The 26,614-nt window shown below is 39.7% G+C and overlaps 1 protein-coding gene across 1 annotated transcript; it reads left to right on the top strand.

The window, feature by feature from the left end:
* Positions 1-699: 699 nt before the first annotated feature.
* On the top strand, positions 700-26,221 carry aldh1a2 (aldehyde dehydrogenase 1 family, member A2). The gene is made up of 13 exons (XM_053320504.1): positions 700-1,034; positions 9,196-9,300; positions 9,602-9,742; positions 10,429-10,558; positions 12,378-12,439; positions 13,079-13,207; positions 17,804-17,917; positions 21,323-21,425; positions 22,084-22,268; positions 22,394-22,558; positions 22,699-22,856; positions 24,946-25,020; positions 25,274-26,221. Exons 1-13 carry the CDS (start codon positions 918-920, stop codon positions 25,344-25,346), a joined length of 1,557 nt encoding a protein of 518 aa, XP_053176479.1. The 5' UTR covers positions 700-917; the 3' UTR covers positions 25,347-26,221.
* The last annotated feature ends 393 nt before the right edge of the window (positions 26,222-26,614 follow it).

Below are 26,614 nucleotides of genomic sequence, written 5' to 3'. Positions count from 1 at the left end.
CATAACATCTTAGGCCGTGGGGAGGTTGTGTGTTAGGGAAATAAGACTCCATGGTGATAGTGAGCTGAGGAAAGTCGTTTTACACCTTCATGTCACTTAGGAAATAGCTAAACCGTGATGGTGTCAGAATGTGCGCTTTACTGGATACTGTGCGTAAAAAGTAAATATGAAGTGGACAGACTGTTTCCAAGGTCAAGATCTGCTATGGAAGCATTAACGATAAGTCCCCAAAGTGCAAATAAAAATGGAGATTTGAACAGCTACAGTTTCAGGACTAGACAACCAAGAAAACTAACTGTGCTGAGGAAGGTCATGAGATAAGCTAAATGGACCTTGTGCTGGTGAGATTGTTTTGTAATGCGTTTCTGGGACATTAGTTCTCAAGAAGGCCCATTTACAAACATTTTTTGACAAACTATAGGCTATCATATGTAGCTTAATTTAAAACAAACTGAGAAAAGCAAAGCCATATGCATGAACATATTGAATTATTATGATGATTGAGTTCAGATATCTGTGACTAACATATTATCCATTCTAAACTCTTTTAGTAATCCGAGACTTTCCCTTTTGACAGTGTGCTCAGCTTTAGAAGATTGTTTGTCAATGATAAACTATGAATTACTGCAGAGACGTCAGCTGTTTGAGGCTGAAAGCAGAAAAGTAGAAAGTGAGTGCACCGGGAGTGAGGTGGTGGGTGGAGTGGATGTGTTTCTCCTCCTTTAACACGCATGGCTGAGGTTGTTTATGTAAATGTGTGTATTTAATTTTCAAAAGGACGGCCCTTTTCTTTGCCCAATGAAAATGAACCGCGGCTGACACCTGGCTATAAACCCAGGAAGAAACCCAAAGTCCTAATCACAAATCTGTCCTGAAAAAAACGAGAGGCGCAGCAGACGAGCGGAGAGACGGCAGTGATGACTTCCAGTAAGATCGAGATCCCCGGAGAGGTGAAGAGCGACCCCGCTGCTCTCATGGCATCCCTCCAGCTGATGCCTTCGCCGGTGCCCAACCCGGAGATCAAGTACACCAAGGTTTGTTTCTCTGCACACCGATATACCAACTCGAGTTTGCTTTGCGCGTAACGGACTCGTTTCTACTCGGAAGATGTCTGAAGTTAGCCAAAAGTTAGAAATCTGCAAACTGCGAGTTTTCTGTGTCAGCTGCTGTAGCTCCAGTAACTTCCCCCAAGAAAACTTTCTAACTTCCAGTACAGAGTGGATAAACTGATGATTGTACGCTTTAAAAGTCCGATCACTTTTTTCCGCGTCCACGTGCTCAGCCTCGATCAGCAGTAAATGATCAATAAATCATGGACAAGATCATTTAAATTAAAGACGTAGGTAACAAATGTAGCGTATTTTATAAATAATATCAAATCTTTCTTGTTTTAACGTAAGTTGGCAAAAGAGGAACTGACTGATTAAAACAATTAAGTAAATGTTTACATTTTCACATATGAGTCATTGTATAGAACTGTACACCAAAAAAAGAAATTATAATAACTAGTGATTTTGAATGTAATGTTGGCTAAACATGCTGCAAAATAACCGTAATAATAACGTTTTAATAAAGGGCGTGTCTAGTTTGACTGTTTTAGGATTAAACTCAGCCAAGTGTCTTCTAAGATACAAAACTACATTTTATATAACACACTCACGTAGATGCAATTTACTATTATTATAATCTTTTTCATTATTATTACATATTTCACCTAAAGAACTACATAATTTCAGGTGACTGCATATAGAGAAGTAATAACAGGCAATTCAATTTACAATCTTAAATTGCCTAATTAAAGGAGATCAGGGCATTAATTAAAGGGATACTTATAAAATTTAAATATTGCAACAAGCAGATTTTTCTCTTCTTTAATTTTTTCCTGATGATTATAAGTCACTACAGCAGTTTGTTTGTGGTATTACTTAGTTGTAAAGTTAGACTGCTGTCAATCATATGAACCAAATACAACCAAAATCCTCTCAGTGTATAGTCTTTTTCTTTTAATGACTTCACTGATCACAAAAATCTGGCATTACCTCCTTAGTACATACAAAGAAATACAAAGATGATTAATACAAGGTTTAACATTAAAATGCATGTTTTCTCAGTGAAAAAAAGTTGTATCAGAGCAGAGCAGTTTTTGGCTCACCCTGCAAGTCAGAAGTGTGTGGGTGGGAGAAAAAGGATGCAGAAACAGCTGGAGAAAAGAGTCTGAGTCAAACAAAGAACTTTATTTGAGTCATGAAACAAGTCATGTTGCAGAAATTACTTAAGAAATGTACTTTCAGGGAGACTTTGAGAAAAATGTCCAGACAAGTATCTATATTTTAGTTATTAATTGTTTCCATTTGTTTCTCCACAATAAATAAATAGCTGTAAATATACTACTACATAATTTATTCTTAATCGTATTAATTTTTTATAGATTTTGAGCCTTTGTGGTCTGAATGTGACTCTTCATCTACAAATGTTAAACCAGTTACACACTTGTCCACATACGAAGTGTTTTGCGGCTTGTTTATTACATTTCTGCACTGTCTAGATAGTTGTTGTTTTTTAACTTATGCACATACTGGGACACTTTGAAGTCATTTCAGTTAAAAATTGTAAATCATTAGTTTTTGTCTTGATCTTTTGTGGGATTCTTGTAATGTTTACAGTGATCTTTGTTAGCGGTCTCATTATCAATCGAAGCAGCCAGGATGTTGCTTACTACAGTTTTGTTGCTACTGAAACAGTCTTTTAGCTGAGAACAAGTGTTTTTATGATCGTGAGATTAAAGGGCACGTCTCATAGAGGACAGATTAATGATAGCGTGGTGTAAGTTCATTCAGTACTATAATTGCTCTGTGTTAACACATACCTCAGTGTTTTAAGTGCAAAGGGCATGCTGCTGCTGCTGCTGCTGCTGCACGACCATAAAGACGACACTACGTGTTGCATAGACTCTGTGGTGTTGTAAGCTTTCTATTCGCTCACAGTGCAGAGTGTTAGTTAAAGGGGTGGACACACAACGGTATACAGGAGGAAATTTAGGGAGCGACTTGGTGAATTAACCCCCAGGAATTTGGATCATCCAGTCCCTGTTGGTTTGGTGGACATAGGGGGCAGAAGGGCCCTGATTTATGGGCACCCCTGGCGTGGACTCTCCTCACACCCTGTTCCTGTTCTCCACCCCATTGACTGCAAGGGAAACAGCCAGCACTGTTCACTGGCCTATAAGGGCTTGTGGATGTAGCTGCATCCCTCCACATAGATTTTCATTAATTTTTTTACTGATATATGTACAACTTTTTTATCCAACATGAAGGCAATATTACGTTTTTTCTGACTCACATAAAAATGCTAAGTCAGCATGACTGTGATTACCTCTGAGTGACCCTGACAACATCAATATGACTGATACAGTATTGTTACTTAACAGTTTTGCTTTAATAACCGGGAGGCTTCTGATAAAGGAAGATTATTGCAATTGAGGTTTGCCCCTTGTCCTTTTCACCGTGTCATGAACTGTGACACGTGTGATTGTATTAGTGAAGCTTTCTTCCCGCCGTGTTTATCTATATCAAATTGTAGTTGTGTTAACTTTTTATTGATATCCCACATAACCAGACTTGGTAGCTTTCATACACCCTTTCTCTTGTAGCAAAAACCATGAAGAAGAAAGTTTTCTCTTGCCTGTCGTATCCCCAGCCCCCACATTTCTATCGCTAGAAGGCTCCAACAGCTGGGTTACAAGACAGAAACAGTTTAAAGGTTGATAGGACCACAAAGGAAGCCATAAATAAGAGAGTCGTGATAGCTATTTATTGATGTTTTTCACTTGTGGCAAAAGTGGAGAGGAGAGACTAGTTAAAGCAAACTGAGGAACGTGTTTCTTTTCTTTAGTTGATGATACTTCAGGCCATAGTGGTTTTTCACACCATTCAGTGATAATGAGTTGTTAAACCAGACACTTAGTGGGACAAATTTTATAGGAATGGAAATAAAAGCACAGCTCGGCTGCGTTTACTTGAAAAGGACAGTCTGTTAAATGTTTGTGTGGGTGTTTGTGTGTGTGTGTGTGTGTGTGTGTGTGTGTGTGTGTGGTTAGTAAAACTGCAAATAAAAAGTCAGCAAAGGTTTTCACCCTTTATTTTGATCTGATGGAACCTTTTGCAAATTATTTTTAAAGTGATTCACAAAAGTTCTTGTTAAGCTTCAATTACAACATAAATAATAGTGCTAAATACATATAAAAAAACTAACAGCGACCAGATTTAGGGATCAAATTCAGCATTCTTGTTCACAGTCTGAGTTACGGATCTCTTAATCTAATCAACAGTTATAAAATAGTTGCTTAGCTCTCGGTGGCTTCAGAGCATTTTCACCACAGGACCTGTGCAGAACCTGTCTGCTGAAGACCTGCATGTTTGCAAAGTAGTCTGTGCAGAGACATCCACTCAGTTTGGATGAATAAGAGGCTCCATCAATCTGTCACTGATTGAGATAGTACAGATGGAGGCTTGGGGCTCCCCGATGCTAGGTGCTGTCCACCAGGGTGTAAATTATGACCCTGTCTCACTGTGTGGGTTAGTGGCCCTGCCTCGCCAGAGCCTGACCTGCAGTTCTGGAGTTTTTCACTTCAAAACCACCATCTTACTGCGATCAAGATCAAACAGAGCCAAAGTTAGGGGATACTGTGCAACTAAATGATTTATCACAAAGAGCACAGCGAGAACTCTCCCCCCTCTTCTTCGCCTTTGCTTACACAATTTCCCAGTTCGCACACACATGGCCACATACTCTCTAAAACACATCTCTTTGATTGTGACAGGGTAAGTGTGCACTGCCATTAATATGTCCGTTGGTGTGAAATGCCTACTTGTGCAGTGAGTGTAAATTATCATCTTAGCACACGCGTCAACATCATGTCCCCTGTCTCTTAATCACTGTTTAAGGAAGAGCAGTGACAGGGAGGTTACCCTGTTAACTTTCCGTACCTTCAGTCTGCAGCCCCTTTGACAAGGAACGTGTAAATCCTTACGGTGTCATTATGAAAAACACTTGGCTTCATAAATCTGTTGGAATAGGCACTTTCCCCAGCGAGCGTGAGACACCACAGAGGCAGAAGTGCTTTTCTGGATGTTTATTTGTCTGTGAAAGAGCATCACATTTCTTTAAAAATTACTTCCTCCTTGTCCACTGATCCCACGAGTAAAACCACATTAATAAATGCTCTTTAAACATTTCCTTGACCTGAGATTTAAAGAATGGTACACAGGAAACCCATCAAACCTCAAATGTTTTAAAAAAAACACCAGTAGTGGGAGGTGAGGTCTGTTTTGTTGATGAATGAAACTTAAATTGTAATCTTGTAGCAATTTGAACATTTCAACAAGGATATAGTTTAAGTTCGGCTATATTTAGTGCAGCAAATAGTATTTATATTATGTCTGAAATGTGAGTGATAACATGTTTTGTCACATTTTTTCACACTCTGCTAAGATATTTGAAAATGGAAGTCAAATTTTGGGATACATGGATGCGGATTGGATAAATTTTCCCTACTGATTAACTAAATAATTCATATATTGAATATATATCTGCCTAGAATCTTTGTTAAAAAGTGCAAAAAGCTACTGCTAAGTCTAACACTTTGGGGTCTTAAAAGAGGCATTAAAAATTAGCATAATTTAAGCCTGAAAAGGGATTTAAATGCAAAACATGCAAAGTACTTTTCACACACTGCAGTACTGGAAGAAGCACAGTGAATTAATCAACTAAAGTAAAGTTATTTTTAATTACAGTGTTATGTCAAATTTGTGTTTCTCAGATTTCTGTTTCTTTGAGTCAGGATGAACAACTTTAACTGTTTGCCCACACACACACTGACGAGACAAAGACATTTGCCAGTCTATGACAGCGGGGTCGCCCTTGCCAAACCCAGGAGCGCAGGGTGGCATTGTCTGTGGGTGTGTGAATGAAAAACATGAAGGCTCCATAGTGTCAGACATGTGGAGAGAAGTAGTAGAAAAAAAACACCACCTGGTCTCCACTTTCACATGCTCTCCACTTACTTGTAACAGTAGTAATTATAAGACTTTTTGAAACCGATCCAGAACCAGAAAGGAAATAGAGGTCCTGTGATAGCAGAGGATATGAAACTTCCTGCACAGACGAGCGTTGCAGGTGCCCGGGTAGGATTCGTCTGGCTGTGGAATCTTGGCGTGTTGTGTATAAACACACACATATATAAAGCCTAGTGTGTGCACGTGCATACACACACACACACACACACACACATGCACACACAGAAACCAACCCGACCTCCCGTCCTCATCCTCCCCCATGTCCCCCCTCTATATAAAAAAAAGACAAGAACTGTGTACCATTACATATTCCTTCAGCCGTAAGCATCTGAGCTGTGAGAAGAATCAAGCAGCCAAACAGATGTTTTGTTGGCTGCAGAAAGTATTTTGGCTTTTCTTGCTTCCCATTACAGTTCACTCCTAAAAAATGAATTATCATAAAAAATCACGCAAACCTTAGTTAGCACGAGAAAATGAAAGATGTTAACATCTGCGTATTTTATTAGGCGAAAGCTGAACCAATCATTACTTGTATAAGAGTGTATAAAACATTTTGGGATGAACGACAATGTTCAGGACACCTGCAGTGTGTGTGCCAAACTCACTCAGATGTTGCATTAATACGAATAAATTGCTGAATTGAAACGTGCTGTGAACAAAAAGACTTTTACACATGTTTGTGTACATCGCGTTTCATCTTTTCATTATCCCCATGGTCCGGATCTCTGTGGATGATGTGATTGACAGCTTTTGCAGAAAAGCATGGGAGTTGCTAAATGTTTGCAGCTGCCCTACGGCCCATGCAAAAAAGTCTTGACCTGTGTGCTTACTGCTCAGCTCTCATCCACATCAGGCCTCCTCATTATGTGTCTGGCATCACACATTAGTGCTTTTACGTCAGTTTTTATGTTTCTTTTTATTAATGCAATAGTACAAAACTTGATTATTTAAGATGATTTATACTAAGATTCGTTTAAAAAGTGAAATTGCGAAAGTCTACTTGTAAACAGTTTCATTGTGCAAAAGTAGAAAATTGTTTATTTTGAGAATGTTGTCATCAAGCCTGAAGTCTCTGGATAGTTATTTCTTAGTTCTCATTGGCAGTGCAGATTTTATAAACATGAAACCATCATGTGAAGTGATAGTAACGACCCCGCAGGGAATGGGAAAGAAAACACTATTTGTCATTTGAAAATGTGCACCCTTGCACTTGTTTTTTCATTCCTGTGTTCTTTGCCCCTCTTCCAAATGATCCTAAAAGCAATTTTAAGAAACCTTGAGAGTTGATTTACTACCCAGTCCTGTCATCTTAATCAAGTCTCTCAATGGAACGAGACAAAAGTCTAACACCAGTCCGAGCCCAGAGAGAGGGCCGAGCCAAACGGCGGCTGACAGTTGTCCTTTTCTCGCCATGATTTAGGTGGCGGCCTGCTCCACTGTTCTCGTGCTTCATCCGTTCTCCTTTAGCAGCGTCTTGTGAGAGGGGTTACGCCATGCATAAAGCTACCCATGGTCTGCATTCTTGCTCAGACTGTTGAGGCTGTCAGGGGGCTCCTCTGATTTAGGGCGCCCCACTTCAGTGGCCCCTATAAATTTAAAAACTAATTCAGTGCTCTACAGGACTTTCTGTTTTTGTAGCTGGCCCTCTGCGCCTTATCATTACTGACAATTTTATGAAGTGCTCTTAATGAGTGGCAGATTAAAGGTGGCCTCTGATGGAAGGCGCCTGAGAATAGTGTAGAGAGAAGCCACCCCGCCCTGTGTCTATCTATCTGTGTGTGTGTGTGTGTGTGTGTGTGTGTGTGTGTGTGTGTGTGTTAGGTGTGTGGGGGATGGTGTGGGGGTAAACAGTACAAAGGAACCGGGGAGGAATGAGTCTGTAACGTATGGCTCTGTGAGGTGGTACACACAGATACTGAACACCTTAAATGTCTGAGTTATTCATATGCAGAGTCCCCCTCATGAGCCCGTGGGAATGAAGAGGTAGAGGCAGGCAGAGCGATGCGTTTGCTGACTCCCAACAGTTTTCAGACTCCCTGGCATTTTATACCAGCCCAAAAGTAAACACGGCCAACAGTTTACAGCCAATTAAATAGTACTTAAAGGCTGGCGTTTATGGAGGTAAACATGTTGGAGAGTTAGGCCAGTGGGATACTTGAACCCTGTCTCAGGTTTGCTCTCAGTGCATTTGAGCTCCTCTAAAGTAGAAGGACGGTAAGAGCATATGTATACACAGAGGGATTTGTGCCAGCAGATGTTCTCCTTACACTCTATCTATCAGACAGACTGACAGCCATTAAAAACAGTGTGTGAGTAGTCCGCCTAATGGATCTAAACATGTCAGCGGGAAAGGAGTTTTTTTTTTCTGACTCAAGTTGCGTAAGATATATTTGCAGTTTCAAATCACACCTTGCATCTTGCATGTTTCTCCTTTTCAGATATTTCATAACATATCATAATTCTCAGTTGTGTGACTCTGTAAACATTTATTTTTCTTGTGGTCTCGGTAGACGTTGAATATGTCCTGTTTGGAATCCCAGGTGGTTGTTTAACGGAAGACTTGCTTTAACGCATCACAGAAACCAAGTGCGGCACGTGTTTTATGATCTCGTAAACGAGCAGTGATGTTGTGAAACGTGTGTCTTTGTGCTTGGGGGTTGGTGGGTGGGGGTCTGGTGTCTGATAGGGATTTATCTGTCCCCCCTCCACCCCCTCCACCTCCACACCCCACCCCTTTGTCTGGATGGTGGAGCACTCCCCAGAGAGCAATGCTGGACAGGCAGGAATCTCTGTCCAGATTTCCAGAGATTCTCCCATATCCCTTACACAAGAGCCTAGATGTGCTGGGACTGCTGCCTGAGGGCTGTTAGGCTTTCACAGCCTTGACTACATGCACACCACTGTAGCCAACATGGTGTAATGAAACCATTACTTAATGTAACACAAATATTTATGAATATAAAATGTTATCATTATCTCCACTCAAGGTTAGTACATTTAAAAGTCTAATACAATTTGTAAAGTTGCAATAACCCATTTGTCCATTTAACTCATTCAAACCCATGACTTTACATCCATGTTCTCTGTTGACTAAAATACTAAAAACTGTCTTTTTCTGCAGATTTTCATCAACAATGAGTGGCAGGATTCTGTTAGTGGCAAGGTCTTCCCTACTTGCAACCCAGCAACCGGAGAGCAGATCTGTGAGGTCCAGGAAGCAGACAAGGTAATCACACTACAGAACGGCATCTTCTCTCTGCCATTTTTTGTGTGAAAACAGGGTTATCTCACTGCATCTACTTTAACAATAAAAAGTCAAATTCATTTTGCACGATAGTTTGATCTGCAAGACGTTGAGTGTTTATGTCCAAAAAATGAAACAAAGCAGACATGCAATATGAGATCAGTTTATTATGATATATTGATTAAGCGGCTGTTCCAGGCCTTATTTCAACAAGATTCAGTAAAATACACCTGTTTATTGTTTCAAGTTAGATAATTAGTACCTTTACCCATTTTCCTCATAGGCTGATGTTGATAAAGCAGTGCAGGCAGCTCGCCTGGCCTTTTCTTTGGGCTCGGTATGGCGAAGAATGGACGCATCTGAGAGGGGTCGACTGCTGTCCAAACTGGCTGATCTGGTGGAGAGGGACAGTGTCTATCTAGCAGTAAGTGGACAAATGTTGGGATTTGTTTGATGGATGGATGGATGGATGGATGGATGGATGGATGGATGGATGGATAGATAGATAGATAGATAGATAGATAGATAGATAGATAGATAGATGGATAGATAGATAGATAGATAGATAGATAGATAGATAGATAGATAGATAGATATTGTCATTGCATATAAAAACATAATGACATTTTATTTGCAGCACTAAAAATCAGCATAAAAGAGCAGAAATAAAGGTTAAAGTAATAAATAATGCACAATCATGAACCAGTTAGGTTTCACAGAGGTAACATTACTGGATTATTACACTATGTATCTGTCTGTTGATGACAGCACTGTAACTACTCTGAAATCATAGTGGCCTCTAACCATTCTCCATTTGTCAGTTGTCTGTTTAATAGTTTACTTTTTATTTACTTTGGTTTCCCTTGTTATTTAGTGCTTTTTATGTCTCCCACAAAGCAGTTTGAGTTGCGTTTGTGTTTAAAAATACAAATAAACTTGCTTTGCCTTAAGCAGAACAAGTAACTGAGGGGGTATATTTGTAGTTTAGTGTTATCATAGTTTCATGTTTCACCCATGGGAGAGTGTTAACACTGGAACAGTATGGAATTATGTGAGGATCACAAGGTTATATCACATATTTCTCAAAGCGTCTACCCTGTCTCTTTTCAGACTATTGAGTCACTGAACAGTGGGAAGCCTTTTCTGCCCACCCTGTTTGTGGACCTCCAAGGAACCATAAAGACACTGAGATACTTTGCTGGGTATGCAGACAAGATCCACGGCACTTCTATTCCAATGGGTAAGTCTTGAGATATATGAAAGGAAGATTGGTGATGGGAAGAGAGGCTTTAGAAGTTGTGGCATTCTCAGTGTTTTCCAAATCAACAAACTGCAGGTGGTTCAGTTTGTTTATCATTATTTCAAACATGTGCCACTTTCTGTCTTCAATTATAGATATATTTAGAAACAGCCATCCATCGTGATCTGCATTTTTAAAATCTTCAGAGGCCCAATCCACAATTTCAGTTATGTAGTGTCAAAATAAAAGAATAAAACAGGCATAATCAGGAAAGTAATGATTAGTAGGTGATAGTAAGTGCTGATGAGCAGAAAGTTTGTCTTGACCCAGGCTGGTTATCATTAAGGCTAAGAATCAAATTGCAAAATTGCTTAAGCACAAATCAAAGTGTGTCTGTAGTATATCAAAGGTTGTTTGCTTTTTCAGACTCTTAATCTTTTTTTTAAACTTAATCTTGGATAAGAAATTGCACGATTTGAATCATGTTTTTGCTCTTTTAATATATTCTGGTTGTTGTACAACTTTTTGTATTAAGACCTCACACGCAGACTGTTTTGTGGCTTATTTTGTTACATGACAACAACACAAATGGTAGTAAAAGCATGCTCAGCAAAGTAAGGTATCAAATTGGAAATCAATCCAAATACAAACATTTATTGTCCTGAGGAGGCTGCCACCAATGAATCGGTAGAATTTGGGGGTGGAAGAGGGGAAAGTTGGCTGTCTGTTTCAACAGGCAGCACAAAAAAGGAAAATAGAATAAGAAAGAGGACATGGGAAACCTCTTGATACCACTGTATTGTCCCTATCAAAGCTTCTCTTGTACTCTGCTGCCAAACCAACCACGGTGAGCTTTTTCCCAGGGCTTTCGTTTTAAGCTTTATTCTTCTAGTAGACGTTCACAGAAAATAAACAAGGGTATTCCGGCAGCCTGTATGATGTAAGGCTGTCAGTGGTTGTATTAGTTCACCTGTCAAGATGAGGTCAACAACCCCTCAGCATCTATTTGACTTGCACATTATACTAAGATTATGAAGTTAAATTTGTATCACAGACAGTGTGAAATTAATTGGGAGTGTCATTATGTTGAGCACCTTTGGCTTTACAGTTTGATCTAGTTTACACTACATGTTCCAAATTGAAATTTAATCATCATTTGCAGGCATCATTCTTAAAACAAATCTTGTGGACATTAGAGGCCTCCCTGAATCTCACAATAACAGTTTTGAAAGAGCCAACATCCACTTTGGAGTCATGGAAAAAGCTTGACACTTTTGTGTCCATTGTCATATTTTCACTGTATCCCATTGAAAAAGATATTTTGGCTTTTCATCCCCCATTGATCATTCCAGTCCAAATGCAACATTAGGCAATGTTTCATCAGCTGAGGGCTGTTGTAACAAATTCATACACACATTTCTCAATATCAATTGTTTTTGGTACATTTGTGGAGAATGAACAAGCATGGCACACCCTCAGTAAGCACCTCCTTTTACTCAAGTAATGCAAGAGGAATGAGCAAACCTTTCCAGCATAACACCCATTTCTATGACCTAAAACAGTTACACACATGCCTGTGCTGTTGGAGGCTCGAAACGTAATCTCTCACTAGGGTAAAGTAACCAGGAATGTTGCATGTGTATTCATTTACAAATTAACATGTTGAGTCAACAACACCAGGGGTATCAAGTGGTGACATTTTCAGACACTTTCAAGTTTAAAACTACTAAAGCTAGATATGCATAACTAAGGTTACTTTTTGTGTGTGTTTGTGTTTGATTATGTGTGTGTGCTTGTCTGCATGTGTGTCTTTCCACAGACGGAGAGTATCTAACATTTACCAGACATGAGCCCATTGGAGTCTGTGGGCAAATTATCCCCGTGAGTACAACCCTTCCTACAAGTGACATGCATAATAGACACAAAAAGCTTATGGATCATACAGATAACAGTGAATTGGCCTGTTTGTTGAAATACATTCTGCATGTTCCTGTAATTCTCTGACAGTCATTGTTTATTCTGGTAAATCTTTCTGGTAAGCCTCAAAAATGAAGGTGCCAGTGAGTTTGAGCAATACAGAATGAGAAGTGAGAAGCAGAAGAGTGAACTGCAAGATTTAACAGATTGAGTTTGAGGAAAGGAGAATGGTGAGAAAGGAGGAAAAGATCAAGGAGAAAGAGACACTGTTGATTGTGCAAGAGTGCAGAAAGCGTGTGGTTCTGTGTTGAGCCCCATGGGCTCCTGTGTAAAGCAGAAATAACACAGGCCAGTGTGTTGTACAGTGATATGGGTCTATTGCACATGTGTTGCAATTTCCCTGCTTTCTCAGAATACTGTGGGAAGAGAAAATACTGTACAAGTGCCGAGAACATTTTCTCACTTGACTATGTTTAGACAGAGTGAAAATGAGAGTAAGTGACTTATGAGCGATGAGTTATTGAGGTTGACTTGTGACCACCCAGCGTGTCAGTCAGATGCATGATGTCTTTTTCCGGCGTGTGTGTGTATGTGTGTGCGCAGTGGAACTTCCCTCTGATGATGACAGCATGGAAGCTGGGCCCAGCACTCGCATGTGGAAACACTGTTGTCCTCAAACCTGCTGAGCAGACGCCACTCACCTGCCTGTACATGGCAGCGCTCATCAAGGAGGTAAGTGACAGAATCCCTTTGCCAACCAAAATGTGCTCACAGGGCAGTTTGCCAACATTTTATTTGGACAGTCAAATGTTAATACTTCACTAACTTAATCAGAATCACTTACAGGTTTCAGTTTGCCAAGAACACAGTGTTCACTATGAATTTGGCCAACACTTTATTTGGATAACCCAATGTTAATGTAACCACAAGGTGACAAAAAACAGATGTTTAATAAAGTGTCACTTGTCCAATGGGTGCATCTTTGCAGACTCTGTAATGTTAATCTTGACCCTTGGATTAACACCAGCCAACACATTAGCTAAGGCTAAAGGTTGAGTCTATCCAAATGTAAAAAGAAAAACCCCCAACATTTTATCACTTAAACCTGGTGGAATCCATTTAAGTTGAAGGTTTTTATTTTATCAGTTCAGGTGTTGAGATGTCTGGTTCTGAGATTTCACCAGCCACATTTTCTAAATTCGAAACACCTGAGGTGGTCAGTACATGTAAAAACAAATCTTTGACACAGAATCTTCAAGGTGAACCAAGTATACTGAATCTCTATTGTCATTAACTGAATCAATAAGTTTTAGCAGCAAGCTCCACACTGGTGACTCAGAGCACAGTTTTTAGCTCAGTTGTGATACAATGCATTACTTCCTGGTTAAAAGCTAAATCGCAAAAGTCTCAGAAACAATCCCAATTTGGCAGTGCTTGAAGTGGAAAAAAAAAGTGCCAGTACTCCTTATTCACATGTTGGCGTGTATATCTGCAACTTGTATCGTGTTCAGCCCTGTGTATGTCTTGAATTTTCTTCTGAATTTAATTTTGCCATTCAGGCCATCTTTTCAATCTCTGCTGCTTTTATGTGGGATCTGGAATCTCTGTGTTCCTTGATTTTCTTATGCAATGAATGTTTTTGTGTAGCCCTGTCAGTACCAAGACAGAAATGAAACACCCACACTACTAAGTTGACAGCCTCAGTCCCTGCTCTGAGCTGCAAATGATGTAACTTCTACATACTTTGCACCCAAGCTTTTTGTCTTTGACAATGAGCCAGTTGTTCTCGGAGCAAAAATCCAGCATTTGATCCTTTGACTAAAAGTCGGGCCATTCATCTTGACTGATGTTATTATCAAAGTTGTAGTTGGCTGCAGTGGTAGTAGCTGCAGGTGTTTTTGTTGATGCTAATGTTACATCAACAGGCTCTTTGCTGCAAGGAGTGGCGCTAACATTAGCCTGCTACTTCTGGTCAGAATTTAGTACAGGTTAACTTTTGTTGTGTCATCATTTGCCTCTGTTCTTGTTCTCTTTGTGTCCTTGTGGGGCAAGGCCAACATTATTGTAAGGTTAATGTAACATTACTTAGACTAGCCACCAACAGAGGAAAGCAGTCTCATGAGAACGGGAACAGGTCAGCGTCATGCAGTGCCCCTTGGGTAATACAGTTTATTTAGGGCCATAATGAATCACCCAGAGGACGATGGAGAGGGCAGAAAAGAGAGCAAGCAATTTGTGAGAAGAGCTGGTGTGCAAGAAAAAGTCACGATACACCAAAGAGTAAAGTGTCACTACTGCATACAAAGGAGTACCGGCCCACCTCAAGCACTGCAATATGGTAACTTTGTTGCAATTAGTTGGCTGCTGATCTACTAACCTTATAACAATGTTGGTATAGTGCTAGTTTTGAACTAAAATAGGAACTAGAAACAGACTTATGTACTACTTCATACAGTGACACTAAGCCAGTTGAGCTGCCATAATAAACAGAAAGACAATGCAGGTGTGTAGTGTAGTAAACCCAAATCAAAAGTGCAATATCGGCACTGCTGGATCTGCCAGTACAACAATGTTAATCCAGCTAGCCTTGTTAGCATTGTGTCACAACCCCCACCAAAACCCTGTGTCTAGAAGAGCTGTGTGTTAAGCATTAATCAACAGCAGCAAATACTATCGTTACTCCCCCAGGTGCCTGCACCTATTGTCTCTCTGGTGACACGGTAGTCTATCTAATTTAATTCATTCCAACTTTCAGTGACCTGCATCCCACTGTCAGTATTGTTCTAAGGTACATGGGAACAAATAACATCATTGCTAGAAATTCCAACAAATTACAAACAGACCCTGTGCTACACAATTGAGAGTCCCACTCTAATTCTTTTCAAAAACTGAAGGAAAGTTTTCGTTGATTCTTCAGTATCCACTACTAGTTAAAGATCTTCTCTTCTGCTGTTGAATATGACTTAATCTCAAACGTTGATTTGAACAGAGGGTGTTCACATTAATAGAAAAAGAACAAAGCAGTTGACTGCTAATGTTATCTGGTTTATAGTGACTCTGCCACTCTGTTAGTTATTCTGTAAACTCTTTAAAGTTGGCACTCTTTAATGTCATATTGCTCACTAATAAAACAGTTCAGTGTTCAGTTTCAGTGTTAATGATGCAACAAGATCTCACAGGCTTGATTTTGTTGTCCTTACGGAGACTAGGTTTAATGAACCTGGTAGTAAAGAACTAATTGAAGCTTCACCATCTATTTTTTAATTGTCACACTGTACCAGGTCTAACAAGAAGGGTGATGGTGTTGCTACAATTTTGTTATTTTTTTAGATATTTTATCATCATCTCTACTTTTGAGTATTCAGCTCTGGTCATCAGGCCTGTATATCCCAGTCTAGTGCTCTCAGTATACCTCCAAAGCTTAAAAGAGGCTTTCAGTTTACTTTGAATTACCTGAAGTTGGCATTCCATATAGAGTCAATTAAGGGTCAATTCTTGGTCCACTGCTGTTTAATATGTACATGCTCCCACTTGAGTCCATCATTCAGCAATACAATATCTCATATCACTCATATGCTGATGACATACAGTTATATCTATATATCTGTTTCTGCCAACAACCTTAGCCCAATGAATGACTTCTTCCAATGTATTCCAGATATTAAATATTGGATGGTCCTATTTATTTTTTAGATAAATGGGGGCAAAACAAAGTTGTTTTTTTAAATAGGACCCAAGGCTTTAAGGCACCAGATTCATTCTTTGTAAATTCCCCTGTCAGTAAAACATTGTAAGAATGCCAAAAACCTGGATTTGATCTGGATGCTTCCAAAAGCACATCAAGACTGACTTTTATCATCTCAGAAATATATCTAAAGTTAGAGGCTCCCAGTCCAGGGGCAGATCTGCTTGGATGTCATGGAGTGGCAGTTGCCACCCCTAAAAAATGCCTAGCCACCCTAGCTGCCACCTCAATTTTGAACAATCTAATTCAAAGATATATATGAAAACTTGTGGGTGGTCAGAAATTTACAAGCAAAAGTTCAATGCCTGAGTGCAAGTGAATATAGCAAGAGATGAATCCAGCTGCTGCTAGCCTGCAGTGGGCAGCAGTTCCATTTTCTCCTGGCCCTGGCAGCTTTCTGTGCAGCCTCTCCCGGTCCTGGCCACACACAACAACTGCTGATGGCTTTTTTTCCTGCTAAATGTGTGTGTACGGTTGCCAACTTCCACTAGTAGAAATACAGAATGGCCACAGATGTTTGTTTGATTGTGTGAGGGACGGATTAAATCTGACTAAACCCAAATATTCATCGGTGCTTACAAGTGTCTCTGGATTGCTTGCAGCTACCAACATCTCTAAAAACTGCTCATTCTGCAGACAAACATGTCCAGATTTCAGATCAGTCATGCAAGTGCAACATACAAAAACACTCAGTGTAAAAAGAACTAACATCACTTGCTTCAAGCCCTAAACAAAAAGCCACATTTGTCAGCGATGCAGTGACAGTTCATTCAAAGCCAAACGTTTGCCGTTTCAGCATTGATGGATAAACACTGGATATGTTAGATTGTTACTTATTGTAAGGGATAGGTGTATGTTAAATCATTTAAAAACTGTTGAGGCCACATTTTAGGCTAAGTGATGGGCTTTTGTTCATTAAAAAGAAAATGTATTTGAAAAACAATATCTGAAGATTTGGAAATAACACAATATGAATGACTAATAATGCCTTTTCATAGTTATGTTCAATGGTTTACGCATGTGCTACAATAATGTGATGTTTTTGTGTAATGTTTAATATATATAGTCTAATATGTTTTTGTCTTATCTTATATGTTATATGTAATGCCATCTTATCTTCTCTGATTTTGTCATGTATGAGCTTTGCTTTTTTTTGTTTTTGTCTTCAAGCACATTGAGCCTGTTGTAGACTCACTTGTAGATATGTGCTATTTAAATAAACTTGACTTGACTGTGCAGCAGCAGGGTTAGCGAGTGCACTTGTGTACAGTAAGGGTAAACTAACAAGTAAGAGCAGACAAGATGGGAATAATGCAGTATCACATGGTACTGTAGAGTAGATAAACCTAATCATGTTTTACAAATCTCAGTGTCCACATCCTCCTTGTCTTCCCCCTGCCCTTTCTGGCCTCTCCTCTTTTTGGAGACTATCTGTCTGTTGCCTTCTTCTTTTTGATGTTCTCTCCATTCTCTGCTGGTAGGGAGGTTGGGTTGGGTCCGGATTCCCCCACACTGCCTGTGGTTTTGCTTGGCTCTGCTGTCATCTCCGCTAAAGCTTGTTTCCTCTCATATTGTTTTGACAGGCCGGGTTTCCACCGGGAGTCATCAATATTTTGCCAGGATTCGGGCCAACGGCAGGAGCTGCAATTGCTTCGCACATGGGCATAGACAAAGTGGCTTTCACAGGATCAACTGAGGTACTTTTCCCCAATAAAGTGACACTGATCAGCAGCTGCCTGCTGCTCGCTTTTGTCATCTAACAAAATTGACACAGTGACCAACATGTGCAAAGCATAAGAGCAGGCTGGTTAATTAGGGGATATTGTGTGCCTGTATTGAAGTCTAAATGACAAACAAATGGAGTTTTACATACTGTAAGCTGCATGCCCTGTCATTACTCCCCATGACAGAGTGCTCTGATTTTATCTCACACACATGCACATATTTGCTCTGTCAAGAGTATACAAACACAGCTCTCTGAAAGCACAGTTCCTCCTCTGTTTTCCCTCCGCTGTCTGTGCTGTGTTAATGTAGGTTCACTATGCACAAACATCCTTTCACTGACTAACTATCAGGACATACACAGGATAAACCCTTGTAGCTTTGCAGAACTGGGAAGCAGTTAATGGAAAGCTAAATTGTCAAGGACATACCATGTTAGGTGTTGAGTGCTTGGTGGTGGTGTGATCTGAATGCATTCCTCAGAACAGAGGGAACAGACAGAGTGACAGCCGATTCCCTTTTTTGCACATCATTTATAAAATCTCTTATTTCTAACTGCAAACTAACCCCTCTGGTAAAATGATTTACAGCAATACTAATGCAAAATTTATATTTGAATGTGACCAGCCTGTATTTCTCATGTATCTTTGGTAAATGAGCCAGGTTTATGTCATGTTTGGATTAGACTTGAGGCTCATGGAGATGTCTGTTCTGACTCTAGTGGTGTGTTAGAGTATGTATGTGTTGTGAGCAACCTCCAATCAGTCTATGCATAGAAACCAGATTACTTTAATTGATAAGGAGCTAAAACTGAGGAAATTAGACACAACATAATGAAATGTATTCATCTTAACATAAAACCTGAGTGAGTATCAGACTGAGGGAACAACGATCAATTAAGCACATAAGATATAATGTGCTGTACAAATTACCTCAAGAGGCAGTTATGGTAATCAATTAATTCATTAATGTGACAATGAAAAATGTTTTTAGCCACATTGGCCATGTGGTTTACTCCATCACTGGTCCAGACTTAAGTATCTCAACAACTATTGGCTGAATCATAATAAAAGTTTGTACAGAAATTCATGGTCCCCAGAGGATGAATTCCACTGGTGATCTACTGATTTTTCATGTAGCTCCACTAGCAGGTTGATATTTTTTAGGTTTTTGTTGAACTCAAAAACTATTGGATGAATTACTATTAATTTGGTACACATGCTCATGTCCCCCTCAGTATGAATTATAAAAAGCTTGGTCTCTGATTTTTTTTATTTAGCAGCAGCATCAGGCCAGATTTTAATTTGTTCAGTACTTTGGTTTATGACCTGAACTACTGACATTCTCACCAGCCTCAGCTGCAGTGTTTAGTTCTAAATAGTAAATGTTAGCATGCTTAACTAAGAAGGTTAACATTGTAAACATTTTTTTTTCTCGAATGACTCTAACATTGTGTCTTTATTGTTTTCCAGCACAGTTTAACAAAAAACATACGTTTTCCTTCTGTCATCATCTCTCAAACACACACACACACACACACACACACACACACACACACACACACACACACACACACACACACACACACACAGAGACACACCCAATCAGTGTGCATGCGAGCTTGCATAAAAGCACCTTCTAACACAAACATCTTCTTTGTTTTATCATTTCGTCTTGATTGAACATTTCCTTTGTGAGTGCCCCCCCTTTTTTTTACTAGTTTTCCTGTTGTTTCCTGTGATCTGGAGTCAATTACTGAGAGAATGAGCCAGTGCTGTTACAGCCTGCTGATGCCCAGACAGTGAGTCACCATGCTGTAGTAGCAGCAGTGTGGGATACTCTCCACCACAGCAACTCCTCACAGGGTGGAAGGTGGTGGTGTAGCTACAGGTGGATTTTAGGACCCCAACTCATCTTCATACCGACTCACATGTAGCTGTGACTCCTCACGGAGGAGACTAGCAGCTCAACATGTTTCCTTTACCCTTGAATAAACACACACTAACCTCTTCTTAGTCAGCCACTTTGTGTCTCTGATCAAAGACAGACACAGAACATATTCAGACACACTCAATCCAAACCAAGTGCTGTGTTGTTTGTATAAAACTGTGGTACAGTACCATCACAGCACAGCAGGCTATTATATTCTTCTTTATTATTATCTATTGTATTATATACTGTAATTTTCTAAGATAGTGACAGAAGATAAGTCTTTCCCACTTTGGAGGTGATTTTGTTTTTTTAGTTGGACTTAGAAAGGGTATTTTTCCTATCTATCCTGTCTGTTCCCTTGGAAAATAAAACAGGCGGTATGAGTAACAGGAAGATGAATACTTGTTTAGGATGTGGTTGTGAGGGAGATTTGTTGGGTTTCTCACACTTGTTATCTTTTGAGTAAATGTTATATCTCAGTTAAAGCTGGTAATTAATTATTCAATTCATTCCTAAAATATTTCCTTAAATTGTCAGTGAATGAAATACTGCTGTTTGTCTTCGATGCAGCTTCAACTGATTCACCATATTTGACACCAAGGAAAATATCTTATGTGAATATGCAGGGTTAGGTGTAGGTGTAGGATTATTGTACTAATTCCCTATAAAAATCCTCAATAAGTAGTTTCAAATGACATTATAACATTTCAATGTTTTATACTTACACACACATATACCCCCACACACGTACATATATATATGTGTGTGTGTGTGTTTATACATACACACAAACACACACACACACACACACACACACACACACACACACACACACATACACACACACACATATATATATGTGTATGTGTGGGTGAAATGGTGACCAAAATTCCAGTAATTTGAAGTTAAGGAGGTAAACACACGGGTGTGACTGCTTTGGTGAATTCCATGTATTATTCCCTTCAGTGATACATTTTACCAAAAATCTTATCAGTGTTTTATTTATTAGTCTCCTTTTGGGTAATGTGATATCATCACTCATGGAAATAGGAATGACTGGAAGATAAGGAAAACCACAGAAAATCCCTTGTGCTCTTTCATATTTACACACCAGACTAATTTCTTACCAAACAACCTCATTTCTCGCAGTCGGTTAGATCACAGCCACCACCCACACACCTTGTGGTTGGTTCTTCCTGCCCTTTCTTAGACATCGGATGCTGTTCCCAGCTGAAACATACTTTTATTTTCCTGTTGCTGTCTCCAAAAACCTGTAATAGATATTCATTCTGTGTGTTTGCAGAACTCATGTTTCAGTTGGCCTACCGGTACATTCCCTGTTTGGAACTAACCATCCTCTTAAGCTATTTAATGGCTCCAGCTGATTTACTGATCTGGCCACAGGCCTGCATCTCTGTGAGTAAACCCTAGGTCTGTTTCTCTGCTAGGTCGGCAAGCTGATCCAAGAAGCAGCTGGGAAGAGTAACCTGAAGAGAGTGACGCTGGAACTGGGAGGCAAGAATCCCAACATCATATTTGCAGATGCTGATTGTAAGTTTTCAGGCAATGTCTAAGTCACTCCTCCATTTACCTGTCACCCTTACTAGGTGGTCCGTCACTTCTACTGTGTTGTTTAGTGGTATGTCCTGTTCTTAGGACCTTCAATCTGTGGAAATACACACATGGACCGGGAATCCTAAAATACTCAAAAACTTTGTAGTGCTATGAAAACCTGTGGATGGATGGGTTTCATATAAATTCTAAGTGGCTCACCAAACTGGGGGTGCCGAGACTTTCAAATGCTTTCAGCAGCCGTGAGAGGGGCTCCCTAAGGCCTGTAAATCAGGAGAATGGACCCTGACTCAGTCGGGTGCTTCAGCCGAGACCCATAAATCACAGGGGTCCATTCGTACCCCTTCGTACACAACAGCAGGGTCTTGTCTCTCAGGTGTCAGGTATCAGATTTGTACAGGATAGCTCCAATAAATATCAGGGCAAATTTTGTAACAATACACTACACACATTACTTTTTTTACCAGATGAGTTTTTTGTACAGGGGTGTAATGATAGCAGCATTAAATTCTGCCTTATTTCACTTTAAATTTTCTTTATTAATTAGCTTCATAGTTATAAAAACTAGTTACCACGGGGCAGTTTTAAAAAAAATAAACAAGTGGTTTAATCTGGCTATTGATTTACTTTTTTTCAGTGGATCTGGCTGTAGAACAGGCCCATCAGGGCGTGTTTTTCAATGCAGGCCAGTGCTGCACAGCCGGCTCTCGCATCTATGTGGAGGAACCCATATATGAGGAGTTCGTCCGGAGGAGCGTGGAGAGAGCCAAGAGGAGAATAGTCGGCAGCCCCTTCGATCCCACTACTGAGCAGGGTCCACAGGTGAGAGAGGACAACACAGCTATCACTTTATTACACTACACAGTTGTTTTGTTTAATCACTTGCAGTAATTCCCCTTTTCTTTCACTTTGAAAATGTTTCTGTCCTCTGTGTTTCACTTCCACAGATCAGTCGGGAGCAGCAGAATCGAGTGTTGGAGTTTATCCAGAGTGGCATCAGTGAAGGAGCCAAAATGGAGTGTGGAGGCAAAGCCCTGGGGCTGAAAGGGTTCTTCATTGAGCCCACTGTTTTCTCTAATGTGAGGGACGACATGCGGATCGCTCGAGAGGAGGTACAAGGATATTTGACAAGGGTTTTGACAGTGGCAGTCCAACTAATGCATGAATTCTCATGTGAAAAAGTATACTGCATAAAGTTGGATAATGTTTTTATATATGACTAATAATGGCCTATATACTGACCTGTTTACAGATTTTTGGACCAGTGCAGCAGATCATGAAGTTCAAAACTATTGAGGAAGTAATTGAAAGAGCCAACAACACAGATTACGGATTGGTTGCCGCTGTATTCACCACTGACATCAACAAAGCCATGACCATATCCACAGCCATGCAGGCTGGCACTGTCTGGTGAGTTTCATCTGCTGTGTTTCTTTAGCTGCAATCAGTAATATTTTTCATGTGGGAAGTATCAACCATTTCAGACTCTGGCATCCAGAAACTGTAAACTGGCAACGTGCCCTTTCACTATCATTACACAAGCCACAAAGAAATGTTTTCCTTCCTTTTTTTCACGTTCTGTCCTCAGCTCAGACATTCGGGATATAAAAATATCAGAAGCAACATGCCAGTGCAAGACAACTATGCAAAACACAAATTGAAAATGTAAATAGACACCTGCATTTTATAATTTGTATAAATAAAATGGCTGTAAAATGTTACTTCTTGACTTCACCCAAAAAATTGTTTTTTTTTCTTTTGTAATTACCTGCAGATGGCAATGACTAGGGCAAGAATTATAGCTAACATACAGCATGCGCCAAGATATTTTTTACCACTTATTATACTTGACTACAATCCTCATACTTGATGCTGCCCAATCACCATCCCACTTCTGTTCCTCTGGTGAGGCTTTTGTTTTGTACTTTGAGAAAGACCAAACTTGTTTTCCTAACATCTTTTCTTCAACGTCAAATCCCATCAAACCCCCCAAGAATATTTCTTCTTTGCTATTATCAACCACAACAACCACTCCTCAGGATGAAAAGAAACTTCGGATTGACCACAGACAGCCAATTGACCTATGGCTAACTCGAACAAACATTCAGTGACAGGCACTATGGCAGATGTCACAGTAGGAGACATTTCGCAGGAGGCCATTGATTTGATTGAAAAATTCCATTTTTGGAGACAGAAAGATCAGATATCATCTAAAAGTCACAAAAATATAACAGCCTTTTTACCATCTTTACAAAGAGTGTCTCTCCGTTAGTTTGGTGCTACAGTATTTACATTGAATCATTCAGCATAACGTTTGTCAACCTTTGTTATCTTGGCTATTACAGATAAGTTAATGAAGCTAAGCTCCAGAGGTTAACGTTAGTTTAACTTGAGCCATTTGGACAACAGCTAACAATGATGTACAATCACCAAAGTACAAAAACTAGAACAAAATAGGCCAATGAACTCCCATACAAAGTGACATGATGAACAACGCAGCTAGGAGCTAATGATAGGCTAACTTTAGAGATGTTAAAGATAACTTTATATTTCTTTCCAGCAAAGTGACAATATGTTGCCTCAGATACGATGTTGACTTACCTTAGAACAGATGTAGACATCCTTGTTAATTTTATTCACGTTGAGTTGATGTTGTGGTCTACTGCACAACCTTATCCAAAGAAGACACTTTTCTCGGTTGAGATGTGGCTTAGGAAAGGGTAAAAAATACACCCCGTCGCCCAGCCTCTCAGGATACTTTGTTTCGGAGTTGCATGTACCCCATGAACACTGTTTGACCATTTTTAAACTTCAAATCTCAGAAAACTGACTTTCTGCAATGTGTTTCAATGGACGTGCAGGCAGAGAAAGTCAGAGTGTATGGGAATGACTACACGCACTGTGATTGGCTCATCGCGTTTGAGGGCGGGACTTAGCCATAGGTCAAATTTTGGTACAACTTGTCCTTATAGAAATTTATTTGGCATCATTTGTAGATTGTAGTAACGTGTTGAGGAATTCTCTTCAGTCCTTCGTTTTTGGTGGTGAATTTGGCCTCATTATTACTCCAAATGAGTTTCTTTATATAATATATCGTCTCCTCCATAAACTGGCTCCAAGTAGCAAGATCTACTCAGTGTGAATCCTCTAAGAATGTTTGGATATTTTCTTACACAATCACAGAATTCCCCCACTTTGTAAACATTGTCTTTCTCTTTTCAGTCCTTTAACTTTTTATTTCCTCTTCATTGGATAGTTTGCTTGTTCAGCGTGGCTGCACAAACTGACAACCTCCAGCTGTTTTTGTTAAATAATTATAAATCATATCATTAAATTCAGACAGTTACAAAAATAGCAATGATGGAGATGATACATTTTTACATCGGGCTTGTATGCCGCTTTAATACTACTGTTGTGGATAAAATTATGCACCATTTTACAATAACAAACCACATGAGTCAAATGCACAAGAGTGATCAATGTTTTGTGTATTTCCTAGGATAAACTGCTTCAATGCTCTGAGCACACAGTGTCCATTTGGAGGATATAAAATGTCTGGCAATGGACGTGAATTGTGAGTATGACTCTCTTGGTTGCCTGCCCACTGAATATACACATTTAACCATAATATTACTAATACTGACTTTGTGTTATGAAAAAACCACTTCACGAAATTGCTTAACCTTGCATAAATCTTCATCTAAGAGGATACTGCTGTACTTTCCAGAGGCTCTAGCTGTGTTTATGTTATATTTCAATGTTGCTGTCAGTTTGATAGTTTAAACAAAATGAGCTTCATTGTTACTATTTCCTGTTGTCGTATTTAGGGGAGAGAGTGGCCTGAAGGAGTACTCAGAAGTGAAGACCATCACGATGAAGATGGTTGCCAAGAACTCTTAAGGCATCCACACGTTTTGGGAGGAGGTAGCATCTTCCTCAGTACTGATCCGCCTCTTGTTGGTCCATCCATGGTGGCAAACCACATTTACCATCAATACTAGTTATCTCCATGGTGACTACAGGTTGTGACCACTCGCCGCCCTCCCAGTGCCTCCATCAACTCCGCCTTGCTCACCATAGACAGTCAGACAGTCGCTGTCCAGCTATCTACACCTGCCTTGAATTTGTGGACTGTCTCTAGTCTAACTGACAACCACTGAACTACCCCCATATACCTCCTCCACTAACTACACTAAAGCACTCACAGAGACAATGGGGGAGGCTGTTTTGACTGCAAACCCCAGTAACAACCCCTGTCCCAGCCGCTACACCCCAGTCCTCTTCCCTAGATGCTGGATGCTCAGAGACTCAGTCGCCGCACTTGCAATCAACCTTTTACTAGCAACTTGTCTTGTGTTGGGAGGCAGATTTCTTGTACTGTGCGGTATGATCCTCAAAACCTCATGTGTCATTGTCTTGGTTCACCAGATAGAATTTATGCAAGCATGTCGTCTCATTCAAGACCACTGGTGTTGTCAGCCTCAGATATGAATGGATTAAATGTTAATTCAGAATTAAAATTGATTTCTAATTGTCTTTGTTGATATTTTAGCTTGTATGACTTAACACTGTATGTCAACCTTTGACTGATGTAAACGTGAAGCTTTGAACCTCTTTAAAGCATTTTACTCTCACCTGCTACAAGAGGAGTAGATGTATTTTAAACGTTATGTAACTGATTGTCATTGATGTCCATCTATGTTTATGTTTATACAATCATATGCTATAAAATTATAAAATGACCATAGTTTTTTTCAGTAAAAACTTTTTTTCCTGTAAAACCTGTGTGATTACTAATTATTGGGGCTCAGTCATCACATCTTCCTCAACTTTCCTACTGCTGACTTCTCACATAGAAAAGGGGTCACAGATACGGACAAGCAAAAACATAAGCCCAACAAAACTAAGGTGTTACAAGTGTAACAAGAAGGGTAACAATGTACAGATATGTGAAATATGATAGCAAGAGATGTTATTGTGTTGCATTACTTAATTAATCCATATAGAAGAATATGGATAATTTCTTAAGTGATTTTAGACTGGCAGAGTTTTTAATGTGATCTGGTAAACTGTTCCAACAGAGAGGACCTCTGAATCTAATTGAAATTTTGGAAAATGGATTTGGAAGTTGAAAGTGAAATCAAATTTGAAAACATATTGGGATTAAG

Source organism: Scomber japonicus, chromosome 1 (genome assembly GCF_027409825.1).
Source record: "Scomber japonicus isolate fScoJap1 chromosome 1, fScoJap1.pri, whole genome shotgun sequence".
Taxonomy (NCBI): domain Eukaryota; kingdom Metazoa; phylum Chordata; class Actinopteri; order Scombriformes; family Scombridae; genus Scomber; species Scomber japonicus.
Note: the sequence above shows the minus strand (reverse complement) of the source record. Positions and strands in the feature narration are given on the sequence as shown.